The 22254-nt window shown below is 46.9% G+C and overlaps 2 protein-coding genes and 1 non-coding gene across 3 annotated transcripts; all 3 read right to left on the bottom strand.

Moving 5' to 3' along the window:
* Positions 1-557: 557 nt before the first annotated feature.
* LOC116366152 (uncharacterized) lies at positions 558-12058 on the bottom strand. The gene is made up of 2 exons (XM_031818410.1): positions 10641-12058; positions 558-708 (listed from the first exon to the last, which is right to left on the bottom strand). The coding sequence occupies exons 1-2, from the start codon at positions 12047-12049 to the stop codon at positions 642-644; spliced, it is 1476 nt and encodes a 491-aa protein (XP_031674270.1). The 5' UTR covers positions 12050-12058; the 3' UTR covers positions 558-641.
* LOC116366154 (5.8S ribosomal RNA) lies at positions 6425-6578 on the bottom strand. The gene has a single exon (XR_004208243.1). It is a non-coding gene; the product is annotated as a 5.8S ribosomal RNA (ribosomal RNA).
* A 6447-nt stretch (positions 12059-18505) lies between the features above and the next one.
* On the bottom strand, positions 18506-21776 carry LOC109885792 (low-density lipoprotein receptor-related protein 4-like). The gene is made up of 7 exons (XM_031818409.1): positions 21707-21776; positions 21409-21528; positions 21000-21230; positions 20133-20246; positions 19101-19220; positions 18783-18903; positions 18506-18704 (listed from the first exon to the last, which is right to left on the bottom strand). The coding sequence occupies exons 1-6, from the start codon at positions 21762-21764 to the stop codon at positions 18785-18787; spliced, it is 762 nt and encodes a 253-aa protein (XP_031674269.1). The 5' UTR covers positions 21765-21776; the 3' UTR covers positions 18506-18704; positions 18783-18784.
* Between the last annotated feature and the right edge of the window lie 478 nt (positions 21777-22254).

Below are 22254 nucleotides of genomic sequence, written 5' to 3' on the forward strand. Positions count from 1 at the left end.
CTTTCACTCAGGGCCGTCCTGGGTGCTTTATGGACTGTTTGACAAGTGCTGGAGGAGGAAATAGAGCCGTGCACCTGGTGATTGAAACCGTGCATCTGGTAACCCAAAAACACAAATATGGTCATAAATGCATTTAACGGTCATTCTGATTTTAATGCCCGCTATAGGAGCACCCTACTACGGCCCTCTTTCACTCAGGGCCGTCCTGGGTGCTTTATGGACTGTTTGACAAGTGCTGGAGGAGGAAATAGAGCCGTGCACCTGGTGATTGAAACCGTGCATCTGGTAACCCAAAAACACAAATATGGTCATAAATGCATTTAACGGTCATTCTGATTTTAATGCCCGCTATAGGAGCACCCTACTACGGCCCTCTTTCACTCAGGGCCGTCCTGGGTGCTTTATGGACTGTTAGCCAAGTGCTGGAGGAGGAAATAGACCCGTGCACCTGGTGATTGAAAACGTGCATCTGGTAACCCAAAATAGACCCGTGCACCCGGTAACCCAAAAATTAAATTATTTATGGACACTTTCACATATTTTTGTGGATGCGGATTAAACACATTTTTAATCATTTTAATGCATAATGACACAAATACAAGGGTGAATTTCAAACAAATATGCTTTATTTAATCAGTTAATCATTGATTGATTTGACCCTCAATCAGTGCCCGGGCCCGGCTGGCATTTTTGGGCAGATTATGGTACCTGTAGTGACGTGCCTGGGTTTCCAGAGAGTGACACATATGGTCAGCAACAGTTCCCCGGTCTGTAACTGAGCCTTGGTTAAAGTTCAACGTGGCAACACTGCGTCGAATTGTACCAAAGGTCACTTTACTTCCAATGCCAAACTCTTCAAAGATTTGCCCCACATACTCACACAGATTACCGTAGGGTTGACCGCAGGATGTGAAAAAGAACAGTTCTGTGTCTGAGGTCAATCCACTCAGATGAGGCCTGATTTTATGGAATCGTTGAAGCCAAGTGTATTCCTCCTGACATAGAACAATTCTGCACTCCCCGAAGCTATAGTTAGTTTTGTGGGAAGCTATAGACATCTGATAACCCCCACCTTCAGGGGTTATTTCACTGAAATCAGTCACACTAAACATTGTGACTGGGGATCGTCGAGTGCCATTAAATATGGCCAACCGGCTGGACATGAGAGCTGCAAACCTACGCCTGTCAGAGCATGTGGCACGTTCCTCCAGCCTACTGAGAACTGAAGGAATGGCTCGATTGCTTAGCTCAACAAAGCGTTTTAACTCCGCAGCGCTGAGCACCTCGTCCCTGCAGCGTTGGCGGAATTTTGCCCTATGCGTTGCCTGGCTCTGCCGCGAGTCCCTGTCCATCTTCGCCAAGCACAGTAACATCTTTCGAATTGCAACGACCTTAGCTTGCATACCATTTGGCCGGAACTGAATAAGATAATTGAGGAAACCTCTAACATCAGCTCGGTACATTTTTAAGGTGGATGGTGCCAAACCACGGCCGTCACATTGAGCATACCACACAGACACACGTCTGTAGTTATCCAGAAAACACAGTCCTTCATTGGCCTTGTCCTCCGACATAATGCGGAGGAATTCCCGTACTCGGGACATACTGGTGCGACTATTGTCAATTCGTTTAACTGAAGGGGCTGTACCCACAATATAGTGTTCATACTGAGTCAAAATTGCATTACTCCAAACCTGCATTCGGGATGGCACACCGCCGTCTTCATCACTCTCGCTCTCAGTAGAAGTCGCCACGACGCAGCCTTGCTCCCTCGGTTCCGAGCACAGTTCACTACGGACCTGACTGGTTGGCTGCACCGCCGCCGAAGAACCTGCCGTCTGATCCCCCTCGGCCACCAGCTGCTGCTGCTCACCCTCGTCCACTAGCTGCTGCTCACCCTCGTCCACCAGCTGCTGCAAAATCACAGGGTCCTCCGGCCGCGGTTCAAGCACTGATTCGGGCTGCTGTCTCTCAGTCGAAAACCGGCTAAATTGCATAGCATTCGTCCATTCCATAGTACCGAACTTAAGTGCATGTACAGACTTCAAATGTCGATCTAGCCGCACTATATTCTGTTTACAACAAAGTCCACAGTCGCGTCTTGGTCTGCTACTCATAGCTTCTCTCTCCTGCCTTCCTCCGTGTCTCTCTGTTTGCTCAAACAAACACCTAACCCTAACCAGGGCTTAATGCGCCCCACCTGTGGCCCAATATGGGACTAATTGGACGGGGAAGGAGAATTTGACCATAAAGCTCACCTCGTTGTCTCTTTAGTCGTGAAAGGACGTTTGGCCCTGTGGGTAGCGGACTTGCCTGAGAATTGTCAGGCAAGGGTTCGAGACCCGCAAGGATCAGCGTCTTTTTTTCCCCACAGGGCCTGCTAACCCACAGCCCAAGGTGTGGGCACCAGGTGTGGGCCCCAGCAGAGGCCCAATATGGGACAAAATGGACGGGGAAGGAGAATTTGACTATAAAGCTCACATCGCTGTCTCTTTACTCACGAAAGGCTGTATGGCTTAATGGTTAGGGAGCTTGACTCACAATCACCGGGTCAAGTGTTCATGCCAGGCCTGGGTAATCATTTTTTTTCCCCACAGGGGCCTGATAACCAAAAAAAGGACCATAGGTCCATAGGCCCATAGGCCCATAGGCCAGAAAGCCACTGGCCTGGCCTGGGACAAAACCCACTGCCCTGGCCTCAAGGCCTTATTTGACCTAACCGGTTGACATGCCTTTTTCAGAGAATGAGAGGACACAGAGAGGCTTAAAAGGTTAAACTCTCTCTCATGGGATGAAGGGACATACAGGCCTAAAGGCCAAACACCCCTAACCAGGTTATATGCCTCTATCTGGGCATCAGAGGTCACAAACAGGCCTCAAGGCCTTATTTGACCTAACCGGTTGACATGCCTTTTTCAGAGAATGAGAGGACACAGAGAGGCTTAAAAGGCTAAACTCTCTCTCATGGGATGAAGGGACATACAAGCCTAAAGGCCAAACACCCCTAACCAGTTTATATGCCTCTATCTGGGCATCAGAGGTCACAAACAGGCCTCAAGGCCTTATTTGACCTAACCTGTAAAGGGACTTTTTCTGGGAATGAGAGGACACAGAGAGGCTTAAAAGGCTAAACTCTCTCTCATGGGATGAAGGGACATACAAGCCTAAAGGCCAAACACCCCTAACCAGTTTATATGCCTCTATCTGGGCATCAGAGGTCACAAACAGGCCTCAAGGCCTTATTTGACCTAACCGGTAAAATGACTTTTTCTGGGAATGAGAGGACACAGAGAGGCTTAAAAGGCTAAACTCTCTCTCATGGGATGAAGGGACATACAAGCCTAAAGGCCAAACACCCCTAACCAGTTTATATGCCTCTATCTGGGCATCAGAGGTCACAAACAGGCCTCAAGGCCTTATTTGACCTAACCTGTAAAGGGACTTTTTCTGGGAATGAGAGGACACAGAGAGGCTTAAAAGGCTAAACTCTCTCTCATGGGATGAAGGGACATACAAGCCTAAAGGCCAAACACCCCTAACCAGTTTATATGCCTCTATGTGGCCTCAAGGCCTTATTTGACCTTTGTTGGCAGCCATCTTGGGCTATATGCTGAAACACCAAAACGTGAATAAATCAAAAAGTACATATCCAATCTGGATGGGTTTTTTTTTAAACGAAAGGGCACAAATAGACGATAATTTACATTTAATTAAAACCGTTTTTGTATAGAACATTTTAATAGAAAATCGTGTTTTAAGTTTTTGGAAAATAGTGGATGTTACCGGAAACATAGGTGCCTGTTAGGGCAATTTGTTTTTGACATGCTCTACTTGTTGCCCATTGAGAGAGAGGGTATGAGACGAAATTTGGGACCTCTAGCCCCTCGGGAAGTATTTTTAATCATTTTATGAAAAATACCGATTTTGGCAGGAAAAAATAAATAGCCGGTCAACTGGTAACCTAAAAATAATCTCCTAATTTAAAGTAGTCACCTCGTAAGGTGTTTGAAGGTAGGCACCTGGTAACCTAAAAATAAAAAGACTGTCCTAAATGCACTTGTCGGTCATTCTGATATTAATACCCACTATGGGACTATGATAGTGGGCATCTATCCATGGCCCTCTATCCATGGGCGCCCGTCCTGAGTGCTTTATGGACTGTTTAAACTATTCTGATGGATACACATTGTTGTGCACCTGGTGATTGAAAACGTGCATCTGGTAACCCAAAATGGATGGTAAATAAATCACAGAAATTGCACTATGTCCAACTCTGGGTATGGTGATTGGGGAATTAGGCCAAAAAAAAAGGGGGACAGAGCAGCTCACCTCCACAGAGGCTGACTGCTCTGCCCCCCTTAAGGACAGTGGAACTATTGACCTTCAGACCTAAAGGCCTAACTCCCTATCCAGGAACAGGCCTCTCTCTCTGGGCATGAGAGTACACATAAATCCCTAAAGGGCCTGTCCAACTCTGGGTATGGTGATTGGGGAATTAGGCCAAAAAAAAAGGGGGACAGAGCAGCTCACCTCCACAGAGGCTGACTGCTCTGCCCCCCTTAAGGACAGTGGAACTATTGACCTTCAGACCTAAAGGCCTAACTCCCTATCCAGGAACAGGCCTCTCTCTCTGGGCATGAGAGTACACATACAGGCAGTTAGGCCCTCACTCACCACCCGGGGAACAACCCTCTATTTCCGGGGATGATTCCAGCAGGGGACCCCCCCCCACCTCCACAACCTTGCACACCAGGTGAACCAGGGCACCCACACTTAAGCACCCTTCCCCGGCAATAAAGCAGATAGCCGCGCTGTTAAGAACCGCGTGCACCTGGTCACCCAAAATGGACCTCGTGCACCTGGTCACCCAAAATGGACCTCGTGCACCTGGTCACCCAAAATGGACCTCGTGCACCTGGTCACCCAAAAAGGCCCTCGTGCACCTGGTCACCCAAAAAGGCCCATGTGCACCTGGTCACCCGGCCGCTTTCCACCCAGAACCTAAGTCCACTCTGGGTTACCGGTGGTACTACCTGTACCCACCTTCCTTAGTCCGATTGCCCACTCTCTTTTTGGGCTATCGGACTCTGACTTGCCCACTCTCTCTTGGGTCTTTGGGTTACCGGGTGCACAACGTCCGTTTTGGGTTACCGGGTGCCGGTGGTACTTTTCTACCTGTACCCACCTTCCTTAGTCCGATTGCCCACTCTCTTTTTGGGCTATCGGACTCTGACTTGCCCACTCTCTCTTGGGTCTTTGGGTTACCGGGTGCACAACGTCCGTTTTGGGTTACCGGGTGCCGGTGGTACTTTTCTACCTGTACCCACCTTCCTTAGTCCGATTGCCCACTCTCTTTTTGGGCTATCGGACTCTGACTTGCCCACTCTCTCTTGGGTCTTTGGGTTACCGGGTGCACAACGTCCGTTTTGGGTTACCGGGTGCCGGTGGTACTTTTCTACCTGTACCCACCTTCCTTAGTCCGATTGCCCACTCTCTTTTTGGGCTATCGGACTCTGACTTGCCCACTCTCTCTTGGGTCTTTGGGTTACCGGGTGCACAACGTCCGTTTTGGGTTACCGGGTGCCGGTGGTACTTTTCTACCTGTACCCACCTTCCTTAGTCCGATTGCCCACTCTCTTTTTGGGCTATCGGACTCTGACTTGCCCACTCTCTCTTGGGTCTTTGGGTTACCGGGTGCACAACGTCCGTTTTGGGTTACCGGGTGCCGGTGGTACTTTTCTACCTGTACCCACCTTCCTTAGTCCGATTGCCCACTCTCTTTTTGGGCTATCGGACTCTGACTTGCCCACTCTCTCTTGGGTCTTTGGGTTACCGGGTGCACGACGTCCGTTTTGGGTTACCGGGTGCCGGTGGTACTTTTCTACCTGTACCCACCTTCCTTAGTCCGATTGCCCACTCTCTCTCTGGGCATCTGGACTCTGACTCCTGGTGCTTCTATGTGCACCTGGTGACCCATTTGTACTGAAGAGGGGAGGTGGAGGAAGACGCCTTCCGTCCCAAAAAAAGATTGGATCGAGTGCCTGCTTACACCCTCTCCCCCGGATTTTGAATGGCCAGCGAGAGCTCACCGGACGCCGCTGGGAACGCGACGCTTTCCAGGGCTTGGGCCCCTCTCTCGGGGCGAACCCATTCCAGGGCGCCCCTGAACTCTCCCCGGGGCTCCCGCCAGCTTCTCCGGGATCGGTCACATTACCGCACTGGACGCCTCGCGGCGCCCATCTCCGCCACTCCAAATTCGGGGATCTGAACCCGACTCCCTTCCGTTACCGGCCTCACACCGTCCACGGGCTGAGCCTCGATCAGAAGGACTCAGGCCCCCGATCGACACTGGGCAAAGCGGTCTTCTATACACCACATGACTGCCCCAGCTGCGGAAACCCAGAGGTTCCGATTGATGACAAAGCGACCCTCAGACAGGCGTAGCCCCAGGAGGAACATGGGGCCGCAAAGTGCGTTCGAAGTGTCAATGATCAATGTGTCCTGCAATTCACATTAGTTCTCGCAGCTAGCTGCGTTCTTCATCGACGCACGAGCCGAGTGATCCACCGCTAAGAGTTGTACTCTTGTTTTTCTCATTACGCACGCAGAGGCCAGAGGCCGGGCAGAGATGGGGAGGTTACCCTCCTTTCCTCCACCCGCACTTCGCCAGAGCGCCAGGCCATAAGTTCAAAGACAAAGGTTTAAGAATAGGGAGGCTTCCGGGAGCTGCGCTTGCGTCCTCGTCGCCGAAGCGCCAGGGAAGCCGCGCAGACATTGAACCCCCACCTACGCCGGGGCGCAGAGAAGTTGACTGGGTTCCCAGTGCCGCGCGAGGATACGGGGCGATACTCAAGCCGCTTACATCAGTGTTAGACCATTTTGGGAAGTCCCGGTTCACCGGACACCCCCAGTCCCCTTCGGTAGCGGCCTCTCCACCCGCCCATAGGTGAGTCATGCAACCGTGGCTAATGGGGAAAGGGGATGGAGCCAGTCGGGCACATCCCAGGCAAAGGGGGGAATGCGGGGAAGCGGGCTAGGACCGATGACACCCGCGCCGGGAGAAGAGAGAGGCGGGAGGCGTGAGCCCCCTACCCTACCCAACCCGCAGCATAGCTGGATTTTCGGCGCTCAGCCCCATGCCGGCGGCTGGCAACCCGTTAATGATCCTTCCGCAGGTTCACCTACGGAAACCTTGTTACGACTTTTACTTCCTCTAGATAGTCAAGATTGATCGTCTTCTCGGCGCTCCGCCAGGGCCGTGACCGACCTCAGCGGGGCCGATCCGAGGACCTCTCCAATCGGTAGTAGTGACGGGCGGTGTGTACAAAGGGCAGGGACCGGAGCTTATGACCCGCGCTTACTGGGAATTCCTCTCGGTGAAGGGTAGACACACGCTGATCCGCTCAGTGTGTGATCCGCTTTCAACCTGTCAATCCCGTCCGGCCTGGGTGAGGTTTTCGGTGTTGAGTCAAATTAAGCCGCAGGCCCCACTCCTGGTGGTGCCCTTCCGTCAATTCCTTTAAATTTCAGCTTTGCAACCATACTCCCCGGAACCCAAATACTTTGGTTTCCCGGACGCTGCCCGGCCTCAGACAGACCGCTTGGGTCAACCGGGTAGGTCCACATTTGAAGACAGGGTTTGAGAATACGTGTTTTTGGTGCCGATGCGTTACGGGATGACCATCACCACATGCTTCGCAGCCTGAGTGTGCCACTCCCCGCACCGGAACACCAATGGAGGGCCACTTGGTCAGACAGTTCGGCTCGAAATCGCACGAACGTTGCGCGGCTGGAGTGTATCGAAATTAGGGGACCAAAATTCCGAAAGGGGCTCCCCCGATAGAGGCAAATCCACTTGGGTCGGGAGGGAACATCCATCAGAACACCAGCCAAAGGCCGGCCGATAGAGTCCCTCCCAGGTGGAAAACGAATGCAAATCAGTCAGAGGAAATTAAACTCCCTGGACAACAGAGGACAACCATGGAGACGCACCGTGAAACAAGTATGGGACTGGACTGGAGAGCTAGCCCTCACCGGGACTAAACAACCACCAATCGGTCGCCGAAGGGACGGGCACCTTCATTGGACCAGAACCATGGTCATTGATGAACCAAACCCACAAGGTAATAGCTGGGATAGAGCAACTGCCGGGGCAGAGCTCAATATCCTCCCATCACCAAGCTGGGAAACGTGGCTCAAAAGTTAGGATAAATCGGACGCCGAAGGGTCTGTTCCAACCACTAAATCGGACGCCGGCGGAAAATGTCCAAATTACCATGGTTACGAGGGGCTCACATCCCTCAAAAGTACCCAGTACTTATTTTCTATTCGGCCTGATCAGTTTGACACCACCCCCGTCTCTCTAGGACATGGAAGTCTTGTTGTCAAAAACCAGGTTTCTGATTTCGCGCCGGTACCTGTCTGGTCGACCCACCCCCAAGTGTGTAATTGACGTTCAGGCCAATTTATCGATATAATCTCGGAACCTCACTGGGTTTATGTGTATCCCGCAATTGGGGGTAAAATTCTGTTAAACAAAACGTGAATAAATCAAAAAGTACACATCCAATCTGGATGGGGTTTATTTTAAACGAAAGGGCACATATAGACGAGCATTTACATGGAATTAAAACCGTTTTTGTAGAAAACATTTTAATAGAAAATCGTGTTTTAAGTTTTGGGAAAAAAGTGAATGTTACAGGAAACATAGGTGCCTGTGAATGCGAAATGTTTTTGATATGATGCAATTGTTGCCCATCACGAGAGAGGGTATGAGACGAAATTTGGGACCTCTAGCTCTTCGGGAAGTATTTTTAATCATTTTCTGAAAATTACAGAAATTGGTCGGAAAAATGGCAGAGTCCACACTTTTCACAGCCGTGCACCTGGTGATTGAAAACGTGCATCTGGTAACCCAAAAATTACATTAGCGGTGTTACAAAAAATGAATGCCCGCTTGGGACCACCCTAATACGGACCTTTATCCATGGGGGACCCTATACCTCCGTGCACCTGGTGATTGAAAATGTGCACCTGGGAACCTAAATATTAAAATACTGTCCGGTTACAGCCATCTTGGGCTATATGGGCTATATGCCGGTACACCAAAACGTGAATAAATCAAAAAGTACATATCCAATCTGGATGGGTTTTTTTTTAAACGAAAGGGCACAAATAGACGATAATTTACTTTTAATTAGAACCGTTTTTGTATAGAACATTTTAATAGAAAATTGCGTTTTAAGTTTTGGGAAAATAGTGAATGTTACCGGAAACATAGGTGCCTGTTAGGGCAATTTGTTTTTGACATGCTCTACTTGTTGCCCATTGAGAGAGAGGGTATGAGACGAAATTTGGGACCTCTAGCCCCTCGGGAAGTATTTTTAATCATTTTATGAAAAATACCGATGAGTGCTTTATTGGCTGTTTAAAATATCACGATGGATACTGATTGCTATGGAAGCGGTAACCCAAAAATACAAATATGGTCATAAATGCATTTAACGGTCATTCTGATTTTAATGCCCACTATAGGAGCACCCTACTACGGCCCTCTTTCACTCAGGGCCGTCCTGGGTGCTTTATGGACTGTTAGACAAGTGCTGGAGGAGGAAATAGAGCCGTGCACCTGGTGATTGAAAACGTGCATCTGGTAACCCAAAAATACAAATATGGTCATAAATGCATTTAACGGTCATTCTGATTTTAATGCCCGCTATAGGAGCACCCTACTACGGCCCTCTTTCACTCAGGGCCGTCCTGGGTGCTTTATGGACTGTTAGACAAGTGCTGGAGGAGGAAATAGAGCCGTGCACCTGGTGATTGAAACCGTGCACCTGGTGATTGAAAACGTGCATCTGGTAACCCAAAAATTCAAATATGGTCCTAAATGCATTTAAGGGTCATTCTGATATTAATGCCCGCTATGGAAACACCCTACTACGGCCCTCTCTCTGTCGGGGGCGACCTGAGTGCATTATGGACACTTTGAAATTTCACGATGGATACTGATTGCTATGGAAGCGGTAACCCAAAAATACAAATATGGTCCTAAATGCATTTAACGGTCATTCTGATTTTAATGCCCGCTATAGGAGCACCCTACTACGGCCCTCTTTCACTCAGGGCCGTCCTGGGTGCTTTATGGACTGTTAGACAAGTGCTGGAGGAGGAAATAGAGCCGTGCACCTGGTGATTGAAACCGTGCATCTGGTAACCCAAAATAGACCCGTGCACCCGGTAACCCAAAAATTACATTAGCGGTGTTACAAAAAATGAATGCCCACTTGGGACCACCCTAATACGGACCTTTATCCATGGGGGACCCTATACCTCCGTGCACCTGGTGATTGAAAATGTGCACCTGGGAACCTAAATATTAAAATACTGTCCGGTTACAGCCATCTTGGGCTATATGGGCTATATGCCGGTACACCAAAACGTGAATAAATCAAAAAGTACATATCCAATCTGGATGGGGTTTTTTTTAAACGAAAGGGCACAAATAGACGATAATTTACATTTAATTAGAACCGTTTTTGTATAGAACATTTTAATAGAAAATTGCGTTTTAAGTTTTGGGAAAATAGTGAATGTTACCGGAAACATAGGTGCCTGTTTTTTTGGGCAGATTATGGTACCTGTAGTGACGTGCCTGGGTTTCCAGAGAGTGACACATATGGTCAGCAACAGTTCCCCGGTCTGTAACTGAGCCTTGGTTAAAGTTCAACGTGGCAACACTGCGTCGAATTGTACCAAAGGTCACTTTACTTCCAATGCCAAACTCTTCAAAGATTTGCCCCACATACTCACACAGATTACCGTAGGGTTGACCGCAGGATGTGAAAAAGAACAGTTCTGTGTCTGAGGTCAATCCACTCAGATGAGGCCTGATTTTATGGAATCGTTGAAGCCAAGTGTATTCCTCCTGACATAGAACAATTCTGCACTCCCCGAAGCTATAGTTAGTTTTGTGGGAAGCTATAGACATCTGATAACCCCCACCTTCAGGGGTTATTTCACTGAAATCAGTCACACTAAACATTGTGACTGGGGATCGTCGAGTGCCATTAAATATGGCCAACCGGCTGGACATGAGAGCTGCAAACCTACGCCTGTCAGAGCATGTGGCACGTTCCTCCAGCCTACTGAGAACTGAAGGAATGGCTCGATTGCTTAGCTCAACAAAGCGTTTTAACTCCGCAGCGCTGAGCACCTCGTCCCTGCAGCGTTGGCGGAATTTTGCCCTATGCGTTGCCTGGCTCTGCCGCGAGTCCCTGTCCATCTTCGCCAAGCACAGTAACATCTTTCGAATTGCAACGACCTTAGCTTGCATACCATTTGGCCGGAACTGAATAAGATAATTGAGGAAACCTCTAACATCAGCTCGGTACATTTTTAAGGTGGATGGTGCCAAACCACGGCCGTCACATTGAGCATACCACACAGACACACGTCTGTAGTTATCCAGAAAACACAGTCCTTCATTGGCCTTGTCCTCCGACATAATGCGGAGGAATTCCCGTACTCGGGACATACTGGTGCGACTATTGTCAATTCGTTTAACTGAAGGGGCTGTACCCACAATATAGTGTTCATACTGAGTCAAAATTGCATTACTCCAAACCTGCATTCGGGATGGCACACCGCCGTCTTCATCACTCTCGCTCTCAGTAGAAGTCGCCACGACGCAGCCTTGCTCCCTCGGTTCCGAGCACAGTTCACTACGGACCTGACTGGTTGGCTGCACCGCCGCCGAAGAACCTGCCGTCTGATCCCCCTCGGCCACCAGCTGCTGCTGCTCACCCTCGTCCACTAGCTGCTGCTCACCCTCGTCCACCAGCTGCTGCAAAATCACAGGGTCCTCCGGCCGCGGTTCAAGCACTGATTCGGGCTGCTGTCTCTCAGTCGAAAACCGGCTAAATTGCATAGCATTCGTCCATTCCATAGTACCGAACTTAAGTGCATGTACAGACTTCAAATGTCGATCTAGCCGCACTATATTCTGTTTACAACAAAGTCCACAGTCGCGTCTTGGTCTGCTACTCATAGCTTCTCTCTCCTGTCTTCCTCCGTGTCTCTGTTTGCTCAAACAAACACCTAACCCTAACCCTAACCCTAACCCTAACCCCTAACCCCAACCCCTAACCCTAACCCTAACCCTAACCCTAACCCTAACCTTAACCCTTCTAAAAAAACCATATCTTACCCTAACCCTAAACCCTAACCTTAACCATTCTAAAACCATACCTAACCCTAACCCTACAGACAGACAGTTCTTTAACCCAACCAACGGGTTAATCTACAAGTGGGCGACCATGGGGCCTACAACTTTGGCCGGCCGCGCCCGTACCCTCCGACCTGCGCGTATATGATGTGGAGTGCAACCCCTCCCTTCCCCCCTCCGGTTTCCACGTGTCAGAGATGGAAGTGGATCAACCGACTCAAAACTAGAACCCTAACCCTAACCCTTAACCCCTAACCCTAACCCCTAACCCTAACCCTAACCCCCCCTAACCCTAACCCTAACCCCCCCTAACCCTAACCCTAACCCCTAACCCTCTAACCCTAACCCTAACCCCTAACCCTCTAACCCTAACCCCTAACCCTAACCCTAACCCTCTAACCCTAACCCTAACCCTAACGTGGTGAACGCTGAGCTGTAGTCAATGAACAGCATTCTCAAATAGGTGTTCCTTTTGACAAGGTGTGAAAGGGCAGTTGGAGTGCAATCGGGATTCCATTTATCGATCTGTTTGGGCAGCATGGAAATTGCAGTGGGTCTAGGGTTTCTGGGATGGTGTTGATGTGAGCCATGACCAGCCTTTCAAAGCACTTCATTGCTACAGTGCTTCAGATCGGTAGCCATTTAGGCAGGTTACCATAGTGTTCATGTGCCCAGGGACTATGGTGGTCTGCTTGAAACATGTTAGTATTAGACTCAGACAGGGAGAGGTTGAACATGTTAGTGAAGACACTTGCCAGTTGGTCAGCGCATGCCTTGTGAATGTTGACCTGTTTAAAAAAGGTGTCTCACACCGGCTACAGAGAGCGTGATCACTGCCGTCTGGAACAGTTGATGCTCTCATACAGGTGTCAGTGTTATTTGCCTCGAAGCGAGCATAGAAGTATTTTAGCTCATCTGGAAGGCTCGTATCACTGGGCAGCTCGCGGCTGTGCTTCCCTTTGTAGCCTAATAGTTTGCAAGTCAGCGCATTCTATCTTAGCCCTGTATTGGCACTTTGCCTGTTTGATGGTTTGTCAAGCATAGCGGGATATGTTATAAGCTTCCGGGTTAAAGTCTGGCTCCTTGAAAGCTGCAGCTCTACCCTTTAGCTCATTGTGGATGTGCCTGTAAGCAATGGCTTCTGGTTGGGGTATGTACGAAGTCACTGTGGGAATGACATCGATGCACTTATTGAAGAAGCCAGTGACTAATGTGGTGTACTCAATTCCATCGAAAGAATCCCGGAACATATTCCAGTCTGTGAAGAAACAGTCCTGTAGCTTAGTATCTGCTTCGTCTGACCACTATTGACCCAGTCACTGGTGCTTCCTTCAGTTTTTGCTTGTAAGCAGGAAGATGTAATTATGGTCAGATTTGCCAAATTTAGGGCAAGGGAGAGCTTTGTGTGGAGTGAAGGTGGTCAGTTTGTTTTCCTCTGGTTGCACATTAACATGCAGATAGAAATTTGTTCAAATCGATTGAAGTTTTCCTGCATTAAAGTCCATGGCCACCACCTGTTTGCTTATGGCCGTATACAGCTCATTGAGTGCCGTCTTAGTACTAGAATCGGTTTGTTGTGGCATGTAGACAGCTATGAAGAACATAGATCAACTCTAGGTACGTAGATAGTGTGTCTACAGCTTATTATGATACTCTACCTTAGGCTAGCAAAACCTAGAGACTTTGATATCGTGCGCCACCCGTTTACAAATATACATAGACCATCACCCCTTGTCATACAAGAGGCTGCTGCTACAGTGTATAACCCGCCAGCTGTGTGTTATTCATGTCATTCAGCCACGACTGTGAAATATAAGATATTACTCTTTAATATCCCATTGGTAGGATATACGTGCTTGTAGTTCGTCCACTTTATTATCTAACGATTGTTTGTTGGCCAATAGTACCGATGCTAAAGGCAGATTAGCCACTCGCCGCCATATCCTCAAGACAATGACAACCTTCCGCGATACCTGCGTACCTCTTTAACCTGCAAATGAGGGCCTGTTAGGGTGTCTGGATTAAATCCCTCTCGTCTGACTCGTTCAAGACAAATTATTTGTCTTGTTCAAGTTGAGTAAATGTTCTGATGTCCAGTAGCTCTTTTCAGTCATAAGAGACAGTAGCAGCAACATTATCTACAAAGTTAAATGTGAAAAAACATTGTCCCCCTAATTGCCCTGAATGCCTCAACCTATGAACCAGAGTTACTGTTAGCACTGAGGAAGTCTACTTCTGATAAGCTTCCCAGTAAAGCATTAACCATCAAGCAACCCAGAAGTGTTAAATGTCCCATATAAACATATGCATCCTGAGAAACAAGGTTCCATGAAGTCAATAACTTACATGTAACAGATTACATTCATATTCTGACTCTGAAGCTCTCTTAGATAATACCTTTGATGATACAGTGGTAGCAATACACAGCTATAACATTGACCGAATAGACAAATGCCAAAGTGGGCGATGTTAGTCTATATTCAGAACCACATTCCTGTAATACTTAGACGATCTCATGTTGAATACTGTTGAAGTAATAAGGCTACAGGTTCATTTGCCTCACCTTAAGCCCATGCTAACACTACACATCCAAGTATATCTGACAAAATTATGAAAGACAATAATTTACTTTTGAATTCCATAAAGTCAGTGTGGAAGAGGAAATAATTATTGTTGTCTATTAACAATGATAAGCCACCTGGGTCTGACAATCTGGATGGAAAATGATTCAGGATAATGGACAATATTGCCACACCTTCAATTTAAGCTTACTAGAAAGTGTGTGCTCTCAGGCCTGGAGGGAAGCTAAAGCCATTCCGCTACTCAAGAATAGTAAAAAACCCTTGACTGGCTCAAATAGCTTACCAATCAGCCCATGAACCAACCCTTAGTAAACTTGTGTAAAAAAATTTGTTTGACCAGATACAATGCTATTTCATGGTAAACAAATTGACAGCAGACTTTCAGCACGCTTATAGGGAAGGACACTCATGCACAGCACTTAAATAAATGACTGATGATTGGCTGACAGAAATTGATGATAAATTGATTGTGGGGCTCTCTTGTTAGACTTCAATGCAGCTTTTAATGTTATCGATCATAGTCTGCTGCTGGAAAAACTTGTGTTATGGCATTACACCCCCTGCTATAATGTGGATGAGGAGTTACTTGTCTAACAGAACACAAAGGGTGTTCTTTAATGGAAGCCTCTCCAACATAATCCCAGTAGAATCAGAAATCCCCCAGGGTAGCTGTTTAGGCCACCTTTTTTCAGTCTTTACTAATGACATGCCACCGGCTTTGTGTAAAGCTCAACACGATACATGTGAGCCACTACAGCAACTGAAATGACTGCAACACTTTAGAGCTGCAGTTAGTTTCAGAATGATAGCAATGATTTAGTCAAATATTTCCAAAACTTAAAGCATTGTATTGGGGACAAATCATTCACTAATCCCCAAAGCTAAACATCTCGTAATGAATCATGTGAAATTTGAGCTAGCTGATGTGACTAAACTGCTTGCAGTAACCCTGGATTGTAAACTGTCATGGTCAAAACATATTAATACAACATTAGCTAAGATTGGAGAAGTCCGTCCATAATAAAGAACTTATCTGCCTTCGTAACACTCAACAAGGCAAGTTCTACAGGCCCTAGTTTTGTCACCCAGACTACTGTTCAGTAGTGTGGTCAGGTGCCACAAAGAGGGACTTAAATTGCAGTTGGCTCAGAACACAGCAGCCCTGTGGTCCCTTAAAAGTACTAATTCTCTTCAAAGTATTTAGCAAGCTAGCCAATGGTTAGCCTGGGTGCTTGACTGTTTTAAGGCCAGATCAACGCTCGGATAAACACTACTTTTCGGCCAGAGCATCCAGTGTGTGCTCGGAATGCTCCAAGAGCGAAACGCTTTGATTTTATGAACGGACAATCTGACAAAGCTCTGAGTTCACGAACGCCCAGAGCACACTCTGGCACTCGATTAAATGTATGAACAGTCCAGTAAGTATAAGCCAGCCTTTAGTATTGAAAAGCTTTGGTTGTTTAGTACATAGTCTCACATGTGAATTCTTAAAGAGATGAGTGGGGCTAAAGCTTAGAAAGGTGTGAACAAAGCTTTCCAGTAGGTACCAAAACACTCAAGGGCCATCATTAGTCCTTTATTTATAGGGGGAGATCAAGCTGATCCTAACTGTTATAGGCCTATTTCACCCTGTATCAAAAGCGTTGGAAAAACTTGTCAATAATCAACTGACTGGCTTTCTTGATGTCTATAGTATTCTCTGGTATGCAATTTGGTTCCCGCTCAAGTTATGGATGTGTCACTGCAACCTCAAAGGTCCTCAATGATATCACCATTGCCCTTGATTCTAAGCAATGCTGTGCTGCTATTTTTATTGACTTGGCCGATTCTTTTGATACAGTAGACCATTTGTGGGCCGGCTAAGGAGTTGTCTGAGAGGTCTTTGGCCTGGTTTTGCTAACTTCCCCTCAAAGAGTGCAGTGTATGAAGTCAGAAAATCTGCTGTCTCAGCCACTGCCTGTCACCAAGGGTGTAGCTCAAGGCTCGATCCTAGGCCCCACACTTCTCAATTTACATCAACATAGCTTCGTACTGTCTAAGCTCTCATCCATGTATATGCCGATACAGTCTTCTACTTCCTCCCTGGATTTTGTGTTAAACACTCTACAAAGCTTTCTTAGTGTCCAACAAGCTTTCTCTGTCATTAACCTTGTTCGCAAAGGTCATGTGGTTTGTTAAGAAGAATGTCCCTCTCCACAGGTGTGATTACTACCTCTGTGGTTTTAGAGCTTTAGGTAGTCACCTCATACAAGTACTTGGGAGTATGGCTAGATGGTACATGTCCTTCTCAGCAAATATCAAAGCTGCTGTGTTGCTGCCCTGCTGTGCTGCTGCCCTGCTGCCCTGCTGTGCTGCTGCCCTGCTGTCATATATTTGTTTAAAAAATAAAAAAATTACATATTTAATCCCAGCCCCCGTCCCCGCAGGAGGCCTGTTACCTTTTGGTAGGCAGTCATTGTAACGACAATGTTCTTAACCGACTTGCCTAGTTAAAGGTTTAATTAATTAAATAATAAAAATCTGCTACAACAAACAAACCAACCATTACAGGATCCTATCAGAACGAACCAACAGTCACGATCCAGATTGGTTGTCATCCAATGTTATTATGTGGTACCTGTTGACTATCAAACCAGGAGAAACTAGTTAAGCTAGCTAGCTTGGCTAATTGAGGCTGCATGTACTCTCGTACCACAGTTAAAAATAACTCCAATCAGAATGTTAAGTAGCTCCCTACCTGTTGGCTTTTGGTCAATGTAGCCTATCCTTCTAATGTTTTATCCCTTCCCTATCCTTCTCTAATGTTATAAATTTCATAGATGCAGTATCTCATAACTTTTGCCAGAGGCTTTGACTGTAGTCTTTTGCTGCTTTGACTGATTGACCAACAACTAGTTACATGCGCCACTCTCGTGACAACCAAGAGCAGCAGCATAAATTACAATTTCTCTCTACTGCAGCAGTCGCCATCAGATCTGTATGGGTCCTTCCGGACAAGTCAATTAAAATTACACACCCTGATAGACTAACCACACCGCTCGCGTCGCAAAATAAATACATCTATGTTATTCAATTATTGCACCCACACTGCTAGCGCACGTCAATGAGCGTCTGCGTTGCCAAGGGCTAAAATAGAAGTCCTTTCTATTCCTGACGCAGATCAGGCTGCAAGTGCTGCCTCTCCCATCTCCTCGGTTTATAGAAGCAGGTGCCATCTCATTGGTTATACCCATATGGGTAATTGAAAGACAAACTGTAACAACCTAATTTTAATATCCCAGGATAAATTAGCTAGCAACAGCAAGCTAGCTAAATAGGACAAATTAGCTAGCAAGTGCATGCTAACTAGCTATATTGCCATAAATGTTTAATGCTTTTCGACCTGTCCCCAAATTAATGTCATTGGTTCAGAGTTTGTTTTGATATTTCAACCTGCGTGTTGTGATCGTGTTTGGTGTAGGGGACAAAATAAATTCATGCTCGATGGAGCACGCGCGCAGCCGGTTTGGGTTCGGTGTGAGAACCATGATAATCATATCAGATCCGAACCAGACCTGTGAGAGTTAGAGTTCTGGATCCGGACCTGATCAGGTCCCTAATCGGGTATTCAGGTACATGTGGAGCCATAAAGACCTCTAGATCCTGCTAAATCAGCAGAAACCAATCATGATAGAGAATCAGAAGACACCAACCATGATAAAGGATCCTGCGCTGCTGCTCCTTAGCCTTGTAGATGTTCCCCTGGTTATCAGCCCAGTAGAATGAGCTCCTGGAGAGGTCAAAGGCCAGGGCCAGAGGATCATAGCCAATACTCTGAATGGACTCGAATCTCAGAGTCTTCAGATTCAGAAATCCGATAGTTCCCTTCTTTGTAGTCAGAAACTTTGTATAATTTCCTGAAAAGCATCGGATGTTGAACAGGTTTAGATAACCAGTCAGAAGTTTATCAAACTAATGTTACTATGAAAAGTCACCTTTAGCATAGCAGGTGGTTCCTTGAAGCTGGAAGCCATCTCGGCAGTGGCAGTAGAAGGACCCGGGTGTGTTGACACAAGTGCATGCATGGACCATAAGGCAGAGCGCATTCATCCACATCTAAAGAGGGGAGAGCAAACAGGTTCAGTATTTGAGTAAACCCTCACCAACTGAGCTACCGAGGACCCGAACCCAACTAAGGCAGAGTGCTTTCATTCACATCTACAGAGGGGTTTATAGTATTTTGGCTTACAGTAAAGGAATAGATAATGAAACCAGTCATGACAATAACACAACAGGATCACAGACATCCTCACCCAGACAGGAGGCTCCGTTAGCAGACAGCCTATGGCCTTTAGGACAGGAGCAGAGGGCTCCCCAGGGCTGATCCACACAGGAGTGACTGCAGCCACCGTTCTCTTCTGAACAGGTCCTCCCTGGAAGGTAGAGATGAGTCAGATCCGCCTGTCCTTCGAAATGTTTCAGATGCCATAACAGTCAGTTATGAATAAGAGGTTCATATAGGTAGTGGTGAGGGGTTAGATGTTAGAGCAGGGGTGTCAAGCTAATTGACCCGTGGTCTGCATGTGGTATTCACCGAGGTCTGGTGGGACCCACTTAAAATGTATTATATAGGGGCCTCCAGAGTGGCGCAATTATCTAAGGCACTGCATCACAGTGCTAGCTAGGCCACTAGATACTCTGGGTTCGAGTCCAGGCTCTGTCGCAGCCGGCCGCGACCGAGAGACCATGGGGCGTCGCACAATTTGCCCGGCGTCGTTTGGGTTAGGGGAGGGCTTGGCCGGCAGGATGTCCTTTTCCCATCGTGCTCTAGCGACTGTGGAGGGCCGGACGCAGTGCACCCTGACACGGACGCCAGGTTTACGGTTTTTCCTCTGATACATTAGTGCGGCTGGCTTCCAGGTTAAGTGGGCATTGTGTCAAGAAACGGTGTGGCTCTGTTGGGTTTCGAGGACGCACGGCTCTCGACCTTCGCCTATCCCGAGTCCGTAAGGAAGTTGCAGCGATGAGACAAGAATAAATGTTTTTTATTTCATTGCGGTCAAAATTTGCAAAGAAGTGTGTTCTTTCTTTTGTTTGGATGATTATTAGCAAGCGGGACAGATTGGAAAGTCAATAAATGTAGGTCCACAATTTGGTTTTAGTGATCTGTGTTCAGATCGTTTTCCCCTGAAAAGCTTTTCCTTAAATCCACATGATTGAATTGGCCAAGGGGCTGGTTCTGGCCAGTGAGCCGTATGTTTGAAACCTCTGGGTTAGAGGTTCCTACCACCGGTAAAGGGTTAGACTGAAGGTTAGGGTTAGCGGTCAAAGGTTAGATTTCCTACCACAGGTAGAGGGTTCATCACTGCCATCAGAGCAGTGCAATTTTCCATCACATCTCTCATCTTCAGTCAGACACGCCCCTCCAGGACAACGCACAGCCATTGGCCCACACTGGCCTGGAAGAGTCAAAGCTTTAAAAACACATCAAAACAACACCACACTACATGCCTTCCTGCAAGAGGAACAAACACATGCCCAGACCTGTAGGTTACATATTACTTCGCCTGATTATTTTTGGTCAGTCTAATTTATTGATATTGTCACTGCAAAAACGTGGAAGCCAGAATGTTGAATGAAATGACAAGTAAACATACTCTATCAGTGGTCTGTCATGTTGGCCCTTCAGCTGCTCAAAATGTTTGACAAAATAACCATAGGAATGTATTGTTAAACCAAGTTTTAGAAAACTGGTTATGAAGATAGAATTTCTATCACCTGGCACATAGGCAAGACCATGTCAACACCTGCAAGACTTCAGTTAGTATGCATGGTTCGCGTGCATGCACTGTACTTCCTGTGCCCATGCTTTCGGTCATGAGCAAACATTTTTTATTGCCATGTCTATTTAATTATACTTTCCTGTGGATATTTTGTAAAATGTTGACCGGCTGAATGTCCAACACCACAGACAATTGGTAAAGTTAGTTCAATTGTAATTTGGAACATAGTTTTTTTACTTACTGTTTAAATGTGCATGGCATTGCCTACACAATTGAAGGTCTTATCATGTTGTGACTACATACTACTGTACACAGGCCAAAATACTTGCTCTTCTCGTTTCCATAATAGCTCCCATTACATGGTAACTGAATAGTTCCTAAATTCCATAGTATCACATACATGCTCTCGTTGTTTCCATAATATCTCACCACAGGCCTCATCAGAGTTGTCCACACAGTCGTTAGCACCATTACAGTATTGGTCCTTGGGGATGCAGATCTTATTCCTACACCTCCAGTCCCCCTGCAGACAGCCCTGGTTCTCTGGGCAGTTAAACTCATCAGATCCATCAGAACACTGGCGCTGCCCATCACATACTGCAGAGGTACTTACACAACCAGGAGCCCCGGCCATGCAGGCAACCTGGCCCCTAGGACAGGCTGGGGAACAAGGACAAACAGACCTATTGTGAACAGACTACAGTAAATACATTTAACAGACCTAAGTGGTATAGGTCAACAGTAAATACAGGGTTAATGTTACATTTAGAACTTCACCACATCAACAAATATGTTCTCCTGGAAGAGAGCAGAAACAGTGAAACATAGCATAACTTACGGCAGGCCATTTCATCAGAGCCATCCATACAGTCTCCATTTCCATCACAGTGCCAGGAAAGAGGCAGACAAGCTCCATCATCACACTGCCACTGGTTACCCCCACACTGCTGGCCAAAACCTGCAAGACAACACGGGTTAGGGCCCACACAGGTTAGTGCCCAAACCTACAAGGCACAAAACATTCCACACAGATAACTGGCAGGTGTTTTCTACTGTAAGGCTACATGATATCAATCAATGTTTACAAGACAAAAATGAATAAACTTAATACTGCAGCTCATTCAGACCCATTTTACCTGTCAAACATTTCAAGCTGAAAAGTAAAAGCAGACATGTGAACTGCAGCAGTTCCATGACCGACCATGAAGCTTGTTAGGACCAAACAGTACCAGCCTTACAGGGATAGTCTTTATTGAGTAACAATCAACTACACATGGTTCTGATTGGTCTAATTAACTACACTCTGTTCTCATTGGAGGGTCACTGGGATCACCAGCTGCATGTTGATTGGAGGGGGAAGGGAAGATAGAGCCATAGGATAAAGACATGGGGCTGGTTTCTTTAAAGCATCTTTATGCCTGGCGTACACTACATAACTTTAAAAATCCTAACATCACTGACCCTCTCGCATTATATTACAATCTTTTCTGACGTTTTTTGTCTTGGCGATGTAGTGGTGCTAAGAGATTCTTTACTTGGATTCTCAATACCACGATGTCTCGCTTAAAATAATGTGATTAGATTGTTAACGTAGCTAGAACCAGCAGTGGCTCAAAGTAACCTCAAATGTTTTCATTTAGATATTCAAGCTTGCCATGCAGAGTTGAATTGAATACTAACATTA

The sequence above is a fragment of the Oncorhynchus kisutch genome, unplaced genomic scaffold, assembly GCF_002021735.2.
Source record: "Oncorhynchus kisutch isolate 150728-3 unplaced genomic scaffold, Okis_V2 scaffold1369, whole genome shotgun sequence".
NCBI lineage: Eukaryota > Metazoa > Chordata > Actinopteri > Salmoniformes > Salmonidae > Oncorhynchus > Oncorhynchus kisutch.